The sequence below is a fragment of the Prunus avium genome, chromosome 7 (genome assembly GCF_965620075.1).
Source record: "Prunus avium chromosome 7, drPruAviu1.hap1.1, whole genome shotgun sequence".
Classification (NCBI taxonomy): Eukaryota; Viridiplantae; Streptophyta; class Magnoliopsida; order Rosales; family Rosaceae; genus Prunus; species Prunus avium.
Genome location: NC_142290.1, coordinates 35,119,584 through 35,133,230, shown reverse-complemented (window position 1 = coordinate 35,133,230; position 13,647 = coordinate 35,119,584). Strand labels below are relative to the sequence as shown.

General features: G+C 36.5%; 2 protein-coding genes across 2 annotated transcripts; one reads left to right on the top strand and one right to left on the bottom strand.

Annotated features, from left to right (window-relative positions):
* Window positions 1-958: 958 nt before the first annotated feature.
* On the bottom strand, window positions 959-1,981 carry LOC148293380 (F-box protein At3g07870-like). The gene has a single exon (XM_088244698.1). It carries the CDS (start codon window positions 1,979-1,981, stop codon window positions 959-961), a length of 1,023 nt encoding a protein of 340 aa, XP_088100824.1.
* Window positions 1,982-7,535: 5,554 nt separating this feature from the next.
* On the top strand, window positions 7,536-13,416 carry LOC110749193 (Pectin lyase-like superfamily protein). Its single transcript, XM_021949240.2, has 5 exons — window positions 7,536-8,321; window positions 9,500-9,620; window positions 10,770-11,018; window positions 11,761-11,914; window positions 12,627-13,416. Exons 1-5 carry the CDS (start codon window positions 7,893-7,895, stop codon window positions 13,150-13,152), a joined length of 1,479 nt encoding a protein of 492 aa, XP_021804932.1. The 5' UTR covers window positions 7,536-7,892; the 3' UTR covers window positions 13,153-13,416.
* Window positions 13,417-13,647: the final 231 nt, after the last annotated feature.

Here is a 13,647-nt window from a genome sequence, read left to right as displayed (position 1 = left end):
AGTTTTTTGAAAACCTAGAACCAATTACGAGTCTCCAACGTCTTTGTTGGCTCCTCTTGTAAGCCGAAGCTCCAAAATAAAGTAGCAGAAGAAGCCAAAAGACCTAAAAAAGAAGAAGAAGAAGAAGAATTAATAGATTACAAATATAGAGGAAGAACTCAGACAAAAAAAAACACAGAGAGGAAGAACCAAGAGAGCTAGAGAATTTATTGTCAACATGATTGTTATTTCTTTTCTCTGTCGAATGCACTAAACATCGTCAGTTTTTTTAAAAAGGAAACAACTTTATTATAGTTAATCTGACATATTCACAAGTATTGGATTAGTTGAATTGTCAAAATTTTATGAAATGCGAGTAAATGCACCATCTCTAAATGCAGAGACTCAAGATCCATCAAAAGCTAGTTGGAATGGAAGTTGTGTTTAACTAGGAAACAAACAATTACTTCCCTAATAAATAATCAAGATTTCAATTTAACTAATGAAATTTTTATAACAGAATTGTTACACAAGTAACATGTTCAATGTATGGCATAGCCTTCATCAAAGCATCTTGCTACACAAGTAACATGAATGTTATGGTTGATTCTGGAATTTACATGAATATAGCAACATCATATTTCATCTACATCGATCCCTGCTAACTCAAAGTTACCCCTTGGCTGAAATTAAAGCGACAAAAAAGTTGCAACTCCAACTTACTCGCACGCACGCTTCTCTTTCGATCAATCAAAATGCCATGTCCTCGTTTTTGCTGCTTCAAAAATTGTCCACCTGCACACTCGTCTTTCAACTAAATTGCCATAAGTCTTTAAGGAAATCAAGCCTCTAGTACAACTGAAGATGCTTAGCCTGGGTTGCCACCGCCTCCTACCCCAAAGATGATAATATAGATTATCATAACTGAACATGTCTGGGAATAATGTATCACGTCTGATATATTTTATGGATTTATATCTTATGTCCCAAAAGTAAAACATAAGAGGATATTTTTCAGTGAAAAATATCCCGTGCTCAATTCACCACAAGAGTCAATTGATTTAAGCGGAGAACCTCGAGGCAACATTTCGTTGTCAATTTTGTAATCTAATGCCCACTCTTTTTTTTCATAATTTTTTAGCACCCATATCTCAACAAACAAATTCCCAGATGACACAATGGTCAAACATCCTTTGAAGTTAAGCAAGTGCATGACATGCAAACCACGAATAAAACCTTGTGATGAATTAGGATTAGGGGTCCAAACAAATTCATCTTTTTTGGAATCAAAAGAGATAAAACGATTAGGGTTTCTCCCATCCACATCTTTATAAATCAACCAATGCATGTCTCCATATGCAAATACATTCTTTCTACTAAGCTCACGTTGGGGAACTGAGTGTATTTCTCGCCATGATGATGACCTTGTGCCCAATGTATAAACATAAGCCTTCTGGTATTTGTCTAGTACACTTTTAGAAACACAAACAATCTTGTGAGTGCTAGTTATACTGTCAAATCCTATACCGTACCACTTTCTAGCATATGGTGGAATGAGGTCATTCATTGGGAGCTCAAGAAATTCTCCTCCTCTAAGAGGATTGATCAATAAGCATGGAGCTCTAAATGCCCCCGTCCGTTTAAGGCAAATCAAGTTGCAAAAAACAAAATCTACTTCATAATCACCAACTCGATATAAAATATTTGCTTTGCAACGTCTGCTTTTTGTCAATCCATTCTTGTCATTGTATTTCAATGATTGCAAGGCTGTTAAGAACTTTTTATCCCGAGAGGACCAGGAATGAGAAAGAAGCATAAGTTGTACTTCACCAGCAGTAGTAGAATTGACAGCAGAATTAAGCAAACGTGAAGTGTGCAATGTCGCAAAAAATGGATTATCAATTATGTTTAAAGAGGTCTTAGATATGCAACGAATCTCAGAAAATGATTTTACCGGCAGTCTTGTAAGAACATCGAGGATGATATCCCTGGGTAAGTCCATTAAGGGTGAATGCTCGTTTCTCTTAGCCCTCAGCTTGGCCAACCCTACTTATTCATCAAACAAATAATTCTAGTAACAACTTTAAATACTCTTTACTTGTACATATAAGTATATATACAGCTTCAATTAAGGGATCCCTCAAACAAGTTTATATGAAGGATACTATTATGACCAACAAAATAGACGAACAAAGTGCTTCAAGAAGAGACTATAATAAAAACCATCTAATTGAGTGGTCAAATAATTTCAAATTCAAATGATTTTTTGCTGAGAAGATCTTTGATGGAATATCAAAACAAACAATGCATGGTGGGCCCCACAAGAGTGTGGCTCAAATAAGCTTATTTGAGAAATCCTTCAACTAAAACTCTCATTATATATATTATGAATATTATTCTCGTTGTATCTAAAGATTCATGTTATTATTGATACAAAATCGTAGCATGTACCAAAAACAAAGACACAAACAAGTATCACAATTGATGTCATAAAGTTAAATGTTCAAGTAAATTAAATTGAAACAACAAATCAACAATAGTTACCTTTGATCGAAAATATTAAAAGATGCGGTATCAAAATTAATAGATGATCAATGCATCCGGTTAAAAATTTCTTCCAAACCAGCAACTGCCAAGGATTCCATTCATCTCAGTCCCAGCGACTCTTCGTTTAGAAATAAGAATATTTGTTGATGATTTGGTGTCTTCATATACTGTGCTCGTTTTGCTTACGGGAATGGAAAAAAGGCTAGGGTTTTTATCTTTTTCTTGAGGGGAAGAAAGTGAAGAAGGGATAGCTTCGCTTCTGGGTTCCAGAGATGGCTCCATCTCGGCTTGGAAAAGAGAATGAGAATCTCGTTCAGCAAGAGGAAGAAGATATAGTTGGAATGGAAGTCGTGTTTAGCTAGGAAACAAACAATTAATCAATAATTAAATAAGATTTTAATTCAACTCAAGTTTTGGTTGCTGTCGTTTATTTGTGCAACAATTAATAACGTGGACATATTACTTGTACGATATTTAACAAATTAAGTTCGTGTTTGCTTATTTATAAATAATAATAATAATAATAATAATAATGCCATGTATGTAGTCTCCCTACAAATAAAAATGACATTTCCTAAATCATTCAAAATCCCATGTCCTCGTTTTGCTGCTTCACTGCACACTTGTCTTTCAAACAAATTGCCATAAGTCTCTAAGGAAATCGGGCTTTTTTACTATAACTGAGGATGGTCAGCTTCGGTTGACTCCGCCTAGTACCCCAAAGATGATAACAAAGATTATCATAACTGAAGATGCATAGCAATAATGTTTCAGCTTTTATGTATTTCATGGATTTATATCTCACGTCCAAAAAGTAAAATATATGAGGATATTCTTTTCTGCAAAATATGCCATGCTCCCATTCACCACAAGTCTCCATTGATCCAAGCTCGAAACATTTTATTGTCAATTTTGTAATTTAGCGCCCACTCTTTCTTTTCATAATTTTTTAGTACCCATATCTTAACAGACAAATACTCATATGACACAATAGCCAAACATCCTCCTAAGTTAAGCAAATTCCGGACATTCGAACAACAAACAAAACCTTGTGATGAATTAGGATAAGGAGTCCAAACGTGGCAAGAAAATATAAAGTTAGGGGTTTTTTTTTTCTTTCCTTTTTATTTGACTCAAGTTTAGCTAAGAATGAGTATATAACTAAATATCTCTTAAAAAACGTGGGCAATTACTTGTACGACATTTAACAATTTATATGATAAGTTTTGGCTCCCATAATAAGATCGAGAGGATGATATCGTTTGATTGGTATCACCATGAAATTTCCATTAAACTTCCTTTTAAACTGTCATTCGCGTCACTTCCCCAGAACTTAATCTCTCAAATCCAAAAGTTCCAAACTTTGTTATGTGGTGTGGTTGCCGAGAGACCCAAAAACCCAAAGCTTTGAAATCTCAGCAAAACTCTCATCAACAACCTTTCCTTCAAACGCATTCAAACTTCCCCATTTCACAAACAATCTTTCTTGGTGAAAGAAGATGCTGATACTTGGGAATTAGTTAAGCTTTTGTCTTTCTTAGTTGTATCTGTCTTAATTTCTTTCTTCTTCATTGACAATTTGCATCTGTTTAATGTCATTTTCCACTTCACTACGATATCTGCGAAATGGGAAATATCAGCTACGTACGTACAAGGACTTCCAAAGTTCATTGCCTGAAAGTTTTGGCTTTTTCTATATGATAATTTTTTTTTTGTTGAGGAATCTATATGATAATCTTTAGAACTTGACATTTGATAATAATTAGGTGAGCTTTTGTTATCCTTTATTTGCTTTCTCATCTGGATTTGTACATAAGTGCTCCTATTTATTTGGTAAAATAGATTGTATAGTTAAGCATGATGATCAGATCATAGTTAAGGTATGGCTTTCCTTAGATCTATTTTAAAAAGTTTAATCTATTATAGCTGGCATTTCATTTGGCCTTTCGCTATAAATAAAATGGGAGTGCCTAACATTTTGTTTAGGATTTGTAGTTCAATAATACTAATTAAAGGGAGTCAGTTTATTTATTGTGATGCCTAGGATTGGTCTGAAGTTTTCCCATGACATGATGAAAGTATTTTCTCTTTAGGATTTAAGACTGACCAAACAAAGGTTCGTTGAGGTTCTTGGCCTACAACCATTTGTTTTACTAGAGACTAAAACATGGAGGACAATCTGAATACTGCTCGTATGACCTTGCAAGTGCACAAGAATGATAGTGTTTTGCAAGTCCAATATCATTCCCACGAAGATTCTAAATTAATTTGGAATTTGAAGTCCAAAATTAAATCTAATCAAACAAAACGCAGGACACACAAAGATTAAAACAAACACAAATTAGACTCGATATTAACTAATACCCAAGTGAATTTGTAATGAAAGTCTTTGAAGCAAAACAAAAATTATGAAACAACCAAACAAGTAATTAATCAAAGTATTAGGTCATCAAATTCTCTGTTGCAGCCAATTGCAGTCTTATGGTATTTACACCAACTGTCTCTCTTAAAATAAGATTTGTTAAATATCAAGTTATCAAATTCTCTGTAGCGGCCAATCGTCCATCCACCACCATGCAAGAACGATGTGTGGAAACCTTGAAAAGCTGGCTCTTTGGCCGAGGTTCGGTACTGCTCTGGAATATCTGTTTCCGTATCTTAATTTTTAGATGGGTGGTGTAAATACCATAAGAATACTCGAAATCAAGCTTTGTAGTTGTTACACAATCCAAATAAAAAGGGGTTGTTGATATATATCGTTTACAAAGTTTCCATTTCCATCCAGTTTTTTATTCATTTGGAAATTGTGACCTACTCCAACCTCTTTTCCTAACAATGTGCAATGCGATTATTATGATACTTGCACAAATATGCGATTATTATGATGCTTGCACAAATATGTGCTTAGCACATGCAGACTATATGATTGTTGTAGCTAAAAACTCATCGAATTCCTAGTAAGGTTGGTATATATATATATATGTTAAGCTAGCCAAGTGTACTTTGGTGGTGGTGTAGGAAAGTTGCGTTTTCAGATACATTTTCACATTTATGAATGGTAAGGTCTGAGGCGAATTGGGGTTTGTTTCATGGTAAGTCCACGGCGGTGTAATTGCTTCACGTATTGGCTAATGATATGATACAATAAACCAGACCTATTACATTGTCATGGAAGGAAAAGAAAACGATAAAGTACCGAGAGTATCGTTTTGCAGTGGAGTCTGTCCTGTGCTGTTGGCTCTGCTGCTATCTACGCTGCGACCCATGCTAGAATTACAAACTATCTTTGAGAACCAGACCATTAGCAAGATGTCCACCATTGGAGTATCCAAGTAGGCAAATACAGAACCTTTGCCAAACACCCACTTTTATAAGTGGGTATTGCAATGTGACATTTGCTAATGGTTTGGCTGTCAAACTTAGTTTGGAATCCCAACATGGGTCGCAACATAGAGAGAGCAGTGCCAATAGCACTAGGTCAGACTCTCTTGCTAACGATACTATCTTTCTCGAAAAAAAAAAAGTGCGGCAATAATCCTTCATCAAAGTATTGTTTTCATTATTTCATTTTGAAATATTAGTGGGAGAGTTATTTAAAAAAAGTGAGATGATTTTTGTCTTGGGGTGGGTTGGGTTGAGAGAAGCTGGTGGGTGGGATTATTACTTTCGTGAGTTCTGATTTATTTTGTTAGATCAATCAAACCTAATATCTATACTGTTTTTAAATTTTCAGTGTTGCCATAATTCAATCCAAGTCTAACAATTGTTAAACATTCTTTATCTTTTTAAAATCCAATTTGATTTATGCACCAATTTTGTTAACCAAATAATCATCTGCTCAACCAGCTGAGTGTGGTAAGTATGCTTGGGGTAGGTGGTGTGGCTCATCCAATCCATTGCTTTCTCATAGCATATATAGCGACCAAGCATACACATTTATTAATTAATATTGAAACCTGTCAATGTCATCACTAGTCGACTAACTTTGTTGATATTATCTGATGTGTATTTCCTGCAATGTTACTTCATACTGCAGCAAAAGAGACATTCCATTTGCATCCTATTGCGTATGCTACAATTATGAGTTATGAGACTACAAATTAGTGGGAGAAATAAACATGGGATATTGATTGACAATCTATTAACTTAACTATCAACTATATAACAAAATAACTTTTTTTTAATTAATAGAAATAGGAGATTTGAACTTAATATTTTTGTTGTTGTTTAATTTTGGTATAAATAACATAGAGTATTTTTGCTCACTACTTTAACTCAATGTGTACAATCACCATCTTTTTCAGCACTTGACACATGTTCATGAGCATAATCATGGTTCCATAAATACAAAGCAAAGAGTTAATTATGATTATGCCCATAAATACGTGTCAAATGTTGAAAATTATAGTGAGAATAAACCTTGAGTTAAAGCGATGAGCAAAAATATTTCCATAAATAACACTAAACTTAACTATCAAACTAAAGAGTAATGTAATCAATGTGGATTGTTTTTAGATTTTTGTTTTGTTTTATGAACACCTATCTAATAACACATTCTAAAGACTACCTTAATCTGAATGTGTATTTGGTAGCGAACGAAAACAAAAACAAAATCTATATATATAAAGCAAAAGGCAGAGAATGGTGAAACATTCAAAATGCCAAAAAATGCCCTTTGTTAATTCAAACATTAAGAACTAAAATTATTAGTTAGATGAGGATAATATGGTAAATTCATATTTTTTTCATATTAAAAAAATAAAAATAAAAACAAAATCAGATAATAGGTCCTACTTTTATAGAACATAACTACTCATATTATCTTTTCTTAATTCTAAAAATAAAATAAAAAAGAAAAAAGAAAATCAATTGGCACATGCCTGAGCGTGTGCAAGGGCTAGTAATAATTAATCAGAGTTTATTTCCCTGCACACGTGGCGCGACCTGATACAGGCACCCTGAAATTTCCATGAGACTGCCTGTTAAACTGTCACTCGCGTCACTGCCCCAGGACTCAAGCTCTCATATCCAAAGCTCCAAACTTTGTTTTTCTAGTTGCTAGAGACCCAAAAACCCAAAGCTTTCAAATCTTAACCAACTTTTCCTCCTCTCTCTGACCTTAACAACCCTCCCTTAAATTGCACTCAAGCTTCACCATTTCACAATCCAAACAAACCCACCTGACTCTGATCACCAACAACATTAACGTCTCACCACAATTTCCATGCTATCAAAAATCAAACACCCCGACTTCCCCAACCACCCATCTACAGCTCCATTCGATTTTCTGCATCAAATCGGCCCAACCCAATAGTTCATCTGCGAAAAAGATCATTGCTTTACATTGTTGGACAGTCTAATTGACCATGGTGGAGACCTTACCACTAGGGCGGTTCCACCACCAAAGGCTGGACTTGAAGCGCTGGTTTCCGACCTTCTTGTCCTCGCACAAAACCCTCTTCACTCTGCTTTGGATCGCGGCATTCGCATCGGTTTTTGTGTGGCAGAGGAATATTGTAGATGGGTTTTCAATATTTAAGCGAGTTCCGGTGAGAGCAGCCATGCCAAAGCTGAGACCTGTGGCTTTCAATTTGACTGATTTTGGGGCAGTGGGTGATGGGGTTACTTTGAACACTGAGGCCTTCGAGAAGGCTGTGTTGGCTATTTCCAAGCTGGGCAAAAAAGGCGGTGGTCAGCTCAATGTGCCTCCTGGGCGCTGGCTTACAGCGCCCTTTAATCTCACCAGTCACATGACTCTCTTTCTTGCTGAAGATGCTGAGATTCTTGGGATTCAGGTTAGCTTTTGTCTTTCTTAATTGTTTCTGTATTAGTTTCTGGTTTCTTTTTGAAAATTGAAAACTTGCCGTGTATTTGCATCTGTTTCGTGTCATTTTCCACTTCACTACGATATCTATTTTGTCATCTGTGAAATGGGAAATATCAGCTACAAGGACTTACAAAGTTCATTGCCTGGAAGTTTTGGCCTTTTCTATATGATAATCTTTAGAACTTGGCATTTGATAATAGTTAGGGAGATTTTGTTATCCTTTATTTGTTTTTCTTATTTGGATTTGTATGTAAGTCCTCCTCTAAATTTGGTAATATAGATTATATAATTAAGTAGTAATGGTGATTAGATCAGGTAGTAAGCCTATGACCCAAAAAAAAAAGAAAAAGGATCATGTAGTAAGCTTAGGATTTGTCAAATAAGCAACGGTCACATGATAGTGACAGCTATATCCCAGACTAATTGCCGGTAAATTATGTTATGAGCTTTGTAATAATGTGAACCCAATTGGTAACTTTCCTTTGTTCATTTGATTGGCATTGAGTTGGAGATAGCATTCACGCATGCGAGATGTGTTCTTGAATATCTGCTTCCTTATCGTATTCTTTTCAATAGTTTTTGTGAAAAGACCCTACAATTTGAATCTTTTTTTTCCTGAAAATGATCCCTGCATATGGGTTTTCCAGAACCTAGAGGTTCTGGGCTTTGTTGGAATGTTAACTTATCACTGGAGATCGAGAAACTAGAAAACAATTCATGCACACAGTTATAGATGATATGCCTGCTTATCCCAGTGCCATGATCTCTAGAATAGACGAGGTATGTTTATATCCTTAGATGAGAATTTGACTTGAACCAGACTTATGTGGTGCATCACCTGACCGTTTAAATACATAAGGCTACTAGGAATCAAGCTTTGGGGCTGTTACACCGTCACCCCAAATACACATACTGGCATCATGTTGTGGATTTTTTCAAATTAGCACATAAAAAAAGTCTCATTTTCACCCAAAAAATAAGTTGCAGTCTACGTGGCTTTGCTAATATTCTTTAGATCCTTCCATGATTCTCTCTCTCTCTCTCTCTCTCTCTCTCTCTCTCTCATACACACACACACACACACACACAATTCCTACACATCACTACAGTTATTTCTGATGATGCATACTCTTTTGCGCATGACAGGATGAGAAGTATTGGCCTTTGATGCCTCCATTGCCTTCATATGGGTATGGGAGAGAACATCCTGGGCCTCGGTATGGGAGTTTGATTCATGGTCAAAACCTTAAAGATATTGTTATAACAGGTAAGATATTTCATCCTTTCTCCTGTTGAGGTTGTATGTTTAGTTCATAGCAATAGTGTTTAGTTGGAAGGTAAGTAATTGTTTAAAAGCTAATCTATGTAAGTAGGATCCAATTTGATATTAAACACCAAAAAGGTTTCAGAGCATCCACAGTGGGGGGGTGTATAAGGGGGTGTATGTTAAATATACACCCATTGTGATCGGAATCACCCGCAATGGGGGGGTGTATATGAATGTATAATTACATCACCACCTTGGAGATGTATATTTAGATGCAATTGTACATCTTTTTTTACATCTCTTGCAGGTGGGACCCAGCTGCAAAAAGGTGAGGGAAAATGGAGAAAAGTGGCTTTACACCCCCGAAAATACACCCTCTCATTGGAGCAAAAAGCGTATTTACACCCCTCGGAGGTGTAAAGGGGATGTAAAAGTGGCTTTACACCCCCGAAAATACACCCCCCCACTGTGGATGCTCATATGGCTGTTATAGCCTGTAAACATGAATATAGCATTTGTTGAAATTTGTGAAAATCAAGAAAGATTACATGAGTTAGCCATCTTAGCAGTCAATGATGATTTTCTGTTGAACCTTGTAAATAAAAGGTTGATTAATAGTTTCCCGTTTCATTAACACTATTTAATTTGGTCCCATTTAGATTTTCCCCATAGGTCTTCAGTTGAACCAAGTTGATCCTGACAATTTATATGGCAAAGACAATGAAAGAATTGGCAAATGATTTTTATATTAAAAATGGATTGATAAAGCATATTAGTCTATTGTGATTGAAATACCAGAGGCAGGAAGTTGCCTTCATTTCATTTCTCGTCTTCCACTTGACCGTCATGTGTTCTAGGGAAGTTGATGATCCTAATTTTCCATTATATCGCATAGTTTTCAAGCCTAGACATCTTTATTGCTGGCGGTCATTTTTGCCATGGATACTTAATCAGAGCATCTTGCTACAAGAGTAACATGTTGTGGCTGGTCTTATAACTTGCATACTTTGTATGTCAATCAGAAGGTAGGTGTATCCAGTGCACTCTTATGGACATTATTATGCACGTCTAAGTTGTACACTTCTCTTCTTTCCAAGTGTTCAATTTCTGACTTGTTCTAATTATATTTATGTATTCACTGACCGACAGGGCATAACGGTACCATAAACGGACAGGGTCAATCGTGGTGGAAGAAGTACCGGCAGAAGCTTCTGAACCACACTAGGGGTCCACTTGTTCAGATTATGTGGTCAAGCAACATTTTGATCAGTAATATAACTTTGCGTGATTCTCCTTTTTGGACACTTCATCCATATGACTGCAAAAATGTTACTGTTAGGAATGTTACGATTTTGGCTCCCGTAGTTGAAGCTCCAAATACTGATGGAATAGATCCTGGTAAGTGTATCCTACTCAGTGGTGGGTTTTCGCCCGACGTTATGTTTGATGCGCTGAATAATGCTATTCTGGCACTGGTGTATTTTGTATGGGTTGCCATTCTCTTTATTTATCCATTGCAGATGAGCTTATAAATATTTAAATGCACCACTTGACACTAAAAAATATATTGCGTGACACAAAAGACATAAAATGAAAAGTCAACTGTGCAGACGTTCAGAAATGCTCCAATTCATAGGTTTCATAGTTTTGTTAACCAACTAAACGGGTTTGATCGATAAACAGGGAGAAGTCAATTGTGTTTTTGAGAGATGATGATTATAAAGGCTTGCCATGCTATTTGGTTTTCTTTGTCTAGATGTTGCATGGGTTGTTTGAGTATGGAAACCAAGCCACTTGGAGCAGAAAGAATTAAAAACTTAATATATATATAATATTATTTCATCGACGTCCTACCAACTTGTTAATTATTAATCCTTTTTCGTGTCTGTGTGTATTAGAGAGAGAGAGAGAGAGAGAGATGAATTTTCTTGTATTCCCTCCCCCCAACAAAAAAGAAAAAAAAAATACAGACCCCATCTGGCTTAAAGTCTCTCATGTGATGAAATTGTCTGGGCACTCTTCTTGTATAATTTGAGCTACATTTTGTTGGTTTGCTCTTGTGATTTTAGTGGTATGCTTTATTCTTATTGGTTTATCATCTAATCAATACTGAATAACTTTGATTTTTTGGCATAAACAGATTCATGTGAGGATATGGTGATTGAGGACTGTTACATAAGCGTGGGGGATGATGGGATTGCAATAAAAAGTGGCTGGGATCAGTATGGAATTTCTTACGGACGGCCATCGAAGAATATACTCATTAGAAATCTTGTTGTCCGCTCTATGGTCAGGTGAATATTATGCTTCTAGCAGGCTTTAATTGCATGTATATTGCCATCTTGTGAGTAAAAAATACTACTTTCTCATTGTATCCTGGTCCTGGCATCATGTTATGTATCTTTAATCATTAAAATAGAGGGGAGCCATTCAGCTCCAGTGCAGGGTATGTATTTACCCACACACACTGGAGTGCAGAGGGCAACAGGTAATGCAGATAGCACTCCCTGTAAAATTCCTTGATACCTCTGTCCAGGCATTCTAAGCCCTCTAGCTCCAATTACTTTTTGCATTTATGAATATGGTCTTCAATTTGGACTGAAATGCTAACCCAAGAAATACTGAATAATAACAAATAATAAAAGAAACAACAAAAAAGAAGAGGTGAAGAGGGTGAGGAGAATTGCTAGTCTATCAAAGCTTCTGAGTGGGAAGCGAGGAATGGTCAGTTCGTCAGTCTTGAGTAGAACACTGTTAGGCATTCTACCTGTACGGCCCTCGGCCCAGTGCTGGGTGCCATATAGCAGCAACTGCACTAGTAAGGAGAAACTTCATCTTTAGTTGATTGTGAACATGTAGTCAGATATTTTGGACATCTATTAGTTCACTAATGTCCTAATACTGTCAGAGAATAGAGTTACTATTCATTTACTCCCTTGTCTGTATATGTCTTTGTTGTGTCTATCTGGTAGTAACTCAAAGTTAACCTTGGCTGAAATGCAACAGTGCTGGCGTATCAATAGGCAGTGAGATGTCTGGTGGGGTTTCAAATGTCACGGTAGAGAACCTGCTTGTGTGGAGCTCAAGGCGTGCTGTTCGCATCAAGACCGCCCCTGGAAGAGGCGGATATGTGCGTCACATAACCTATCGGAATCTGACATTCGACAATGTCCGAGTTGGAATTGTTATCAAGACAGACTACAACGAGCACCCCGATGAGGGCTATGATCCAAAGGCTCTTCCAGTGCTCAAGGACATAAGCTTCACAAGCGTCCATGGACAGGGAGTTCGTGTGCCTGTTCGTATCCATGGGAGTGAAGAGATTCCAGTGAGAAATGTGACTTTTCGGGATATGTCAGTAGGTCTAACATACAAAAAGAAGCACATTTTTCAATGTGCCTTCGTTCAAGGTCGCGTAATAGGGACCATCTTCCCTGCCCCTTGTGAGAATCTTGACCGGTATGATGAGCAAGGGAAGTTGGTGAAGCACTCGGCATCCCAGAACATGACAGACATAGATTATGATTTTTGACAAGGTAAGAGGTTCTCCATATCAATGGCTCATATTTTTGGAGGTCAATAACTTCAATGTCTTTATGAAGCATCTTGGGAGGATGAAGATCGATGGAGCAGTTTATGTTGTTTTTACGTTCGTTTTTTTGTGTTTTTTCCTCACTCCCGGTTTTTTGTGTTTTTTCCTCACTCCCATCTTATAGCTTTTTTATTACATGGAGTTGTATATACCAAAAAATTTCAGTTCATGAAGAAAAAAAAAAGGGCATAGTTTGATGTTGTACACTAATCTACTCTACTCACAATTACAAAAGCTTGTGTTTTGTGCATAAAGACCTCCAATCACTGCACATTCAGAAAGATCAAGAGATCACTCAACTCAACCATTATAAGTTATGTTCCAGAACATGCACTCACTTCGATTGACCAATTCCAAGTCATGGTTGCTTATGTTCGGACAACTTTCAAAGCTCCTTTCTTTGGTTGCTCATGCAACCCATCTCTTGTAAATTTC

Bases quoted from the DNA above. Each gene is read 5' to 3' on its own strand.
- LOC148293380 (XM_088244698.1), bottom strand. From the start codon at position 1,981: ATGGACTTACCCAGGGATATCATCCTCGATGTTCTTACAAGACTGCCG.
- LOC110749193 (XM_021949240.2), top strand. From the start codon at position 7,893: ATGGTGGAGACCTTACCACTAGGGCGGTTCCACCACCAAAGGCTGGAC. The intron at 8,322-9,499 runs GTTAGCTTTTGT...TGCGCATGACAG, and splicing joins CTGAGATTCTTGGGATTCAG to GATGAGAAGTATTGGCCTTT. The intron at 9,621-10,769 runs GTAAGATATTTC...ACTGACCGACAG, and splicing joins TAAAGATATTGTTATAACAG to GGCATAACGGTACCATAAAC.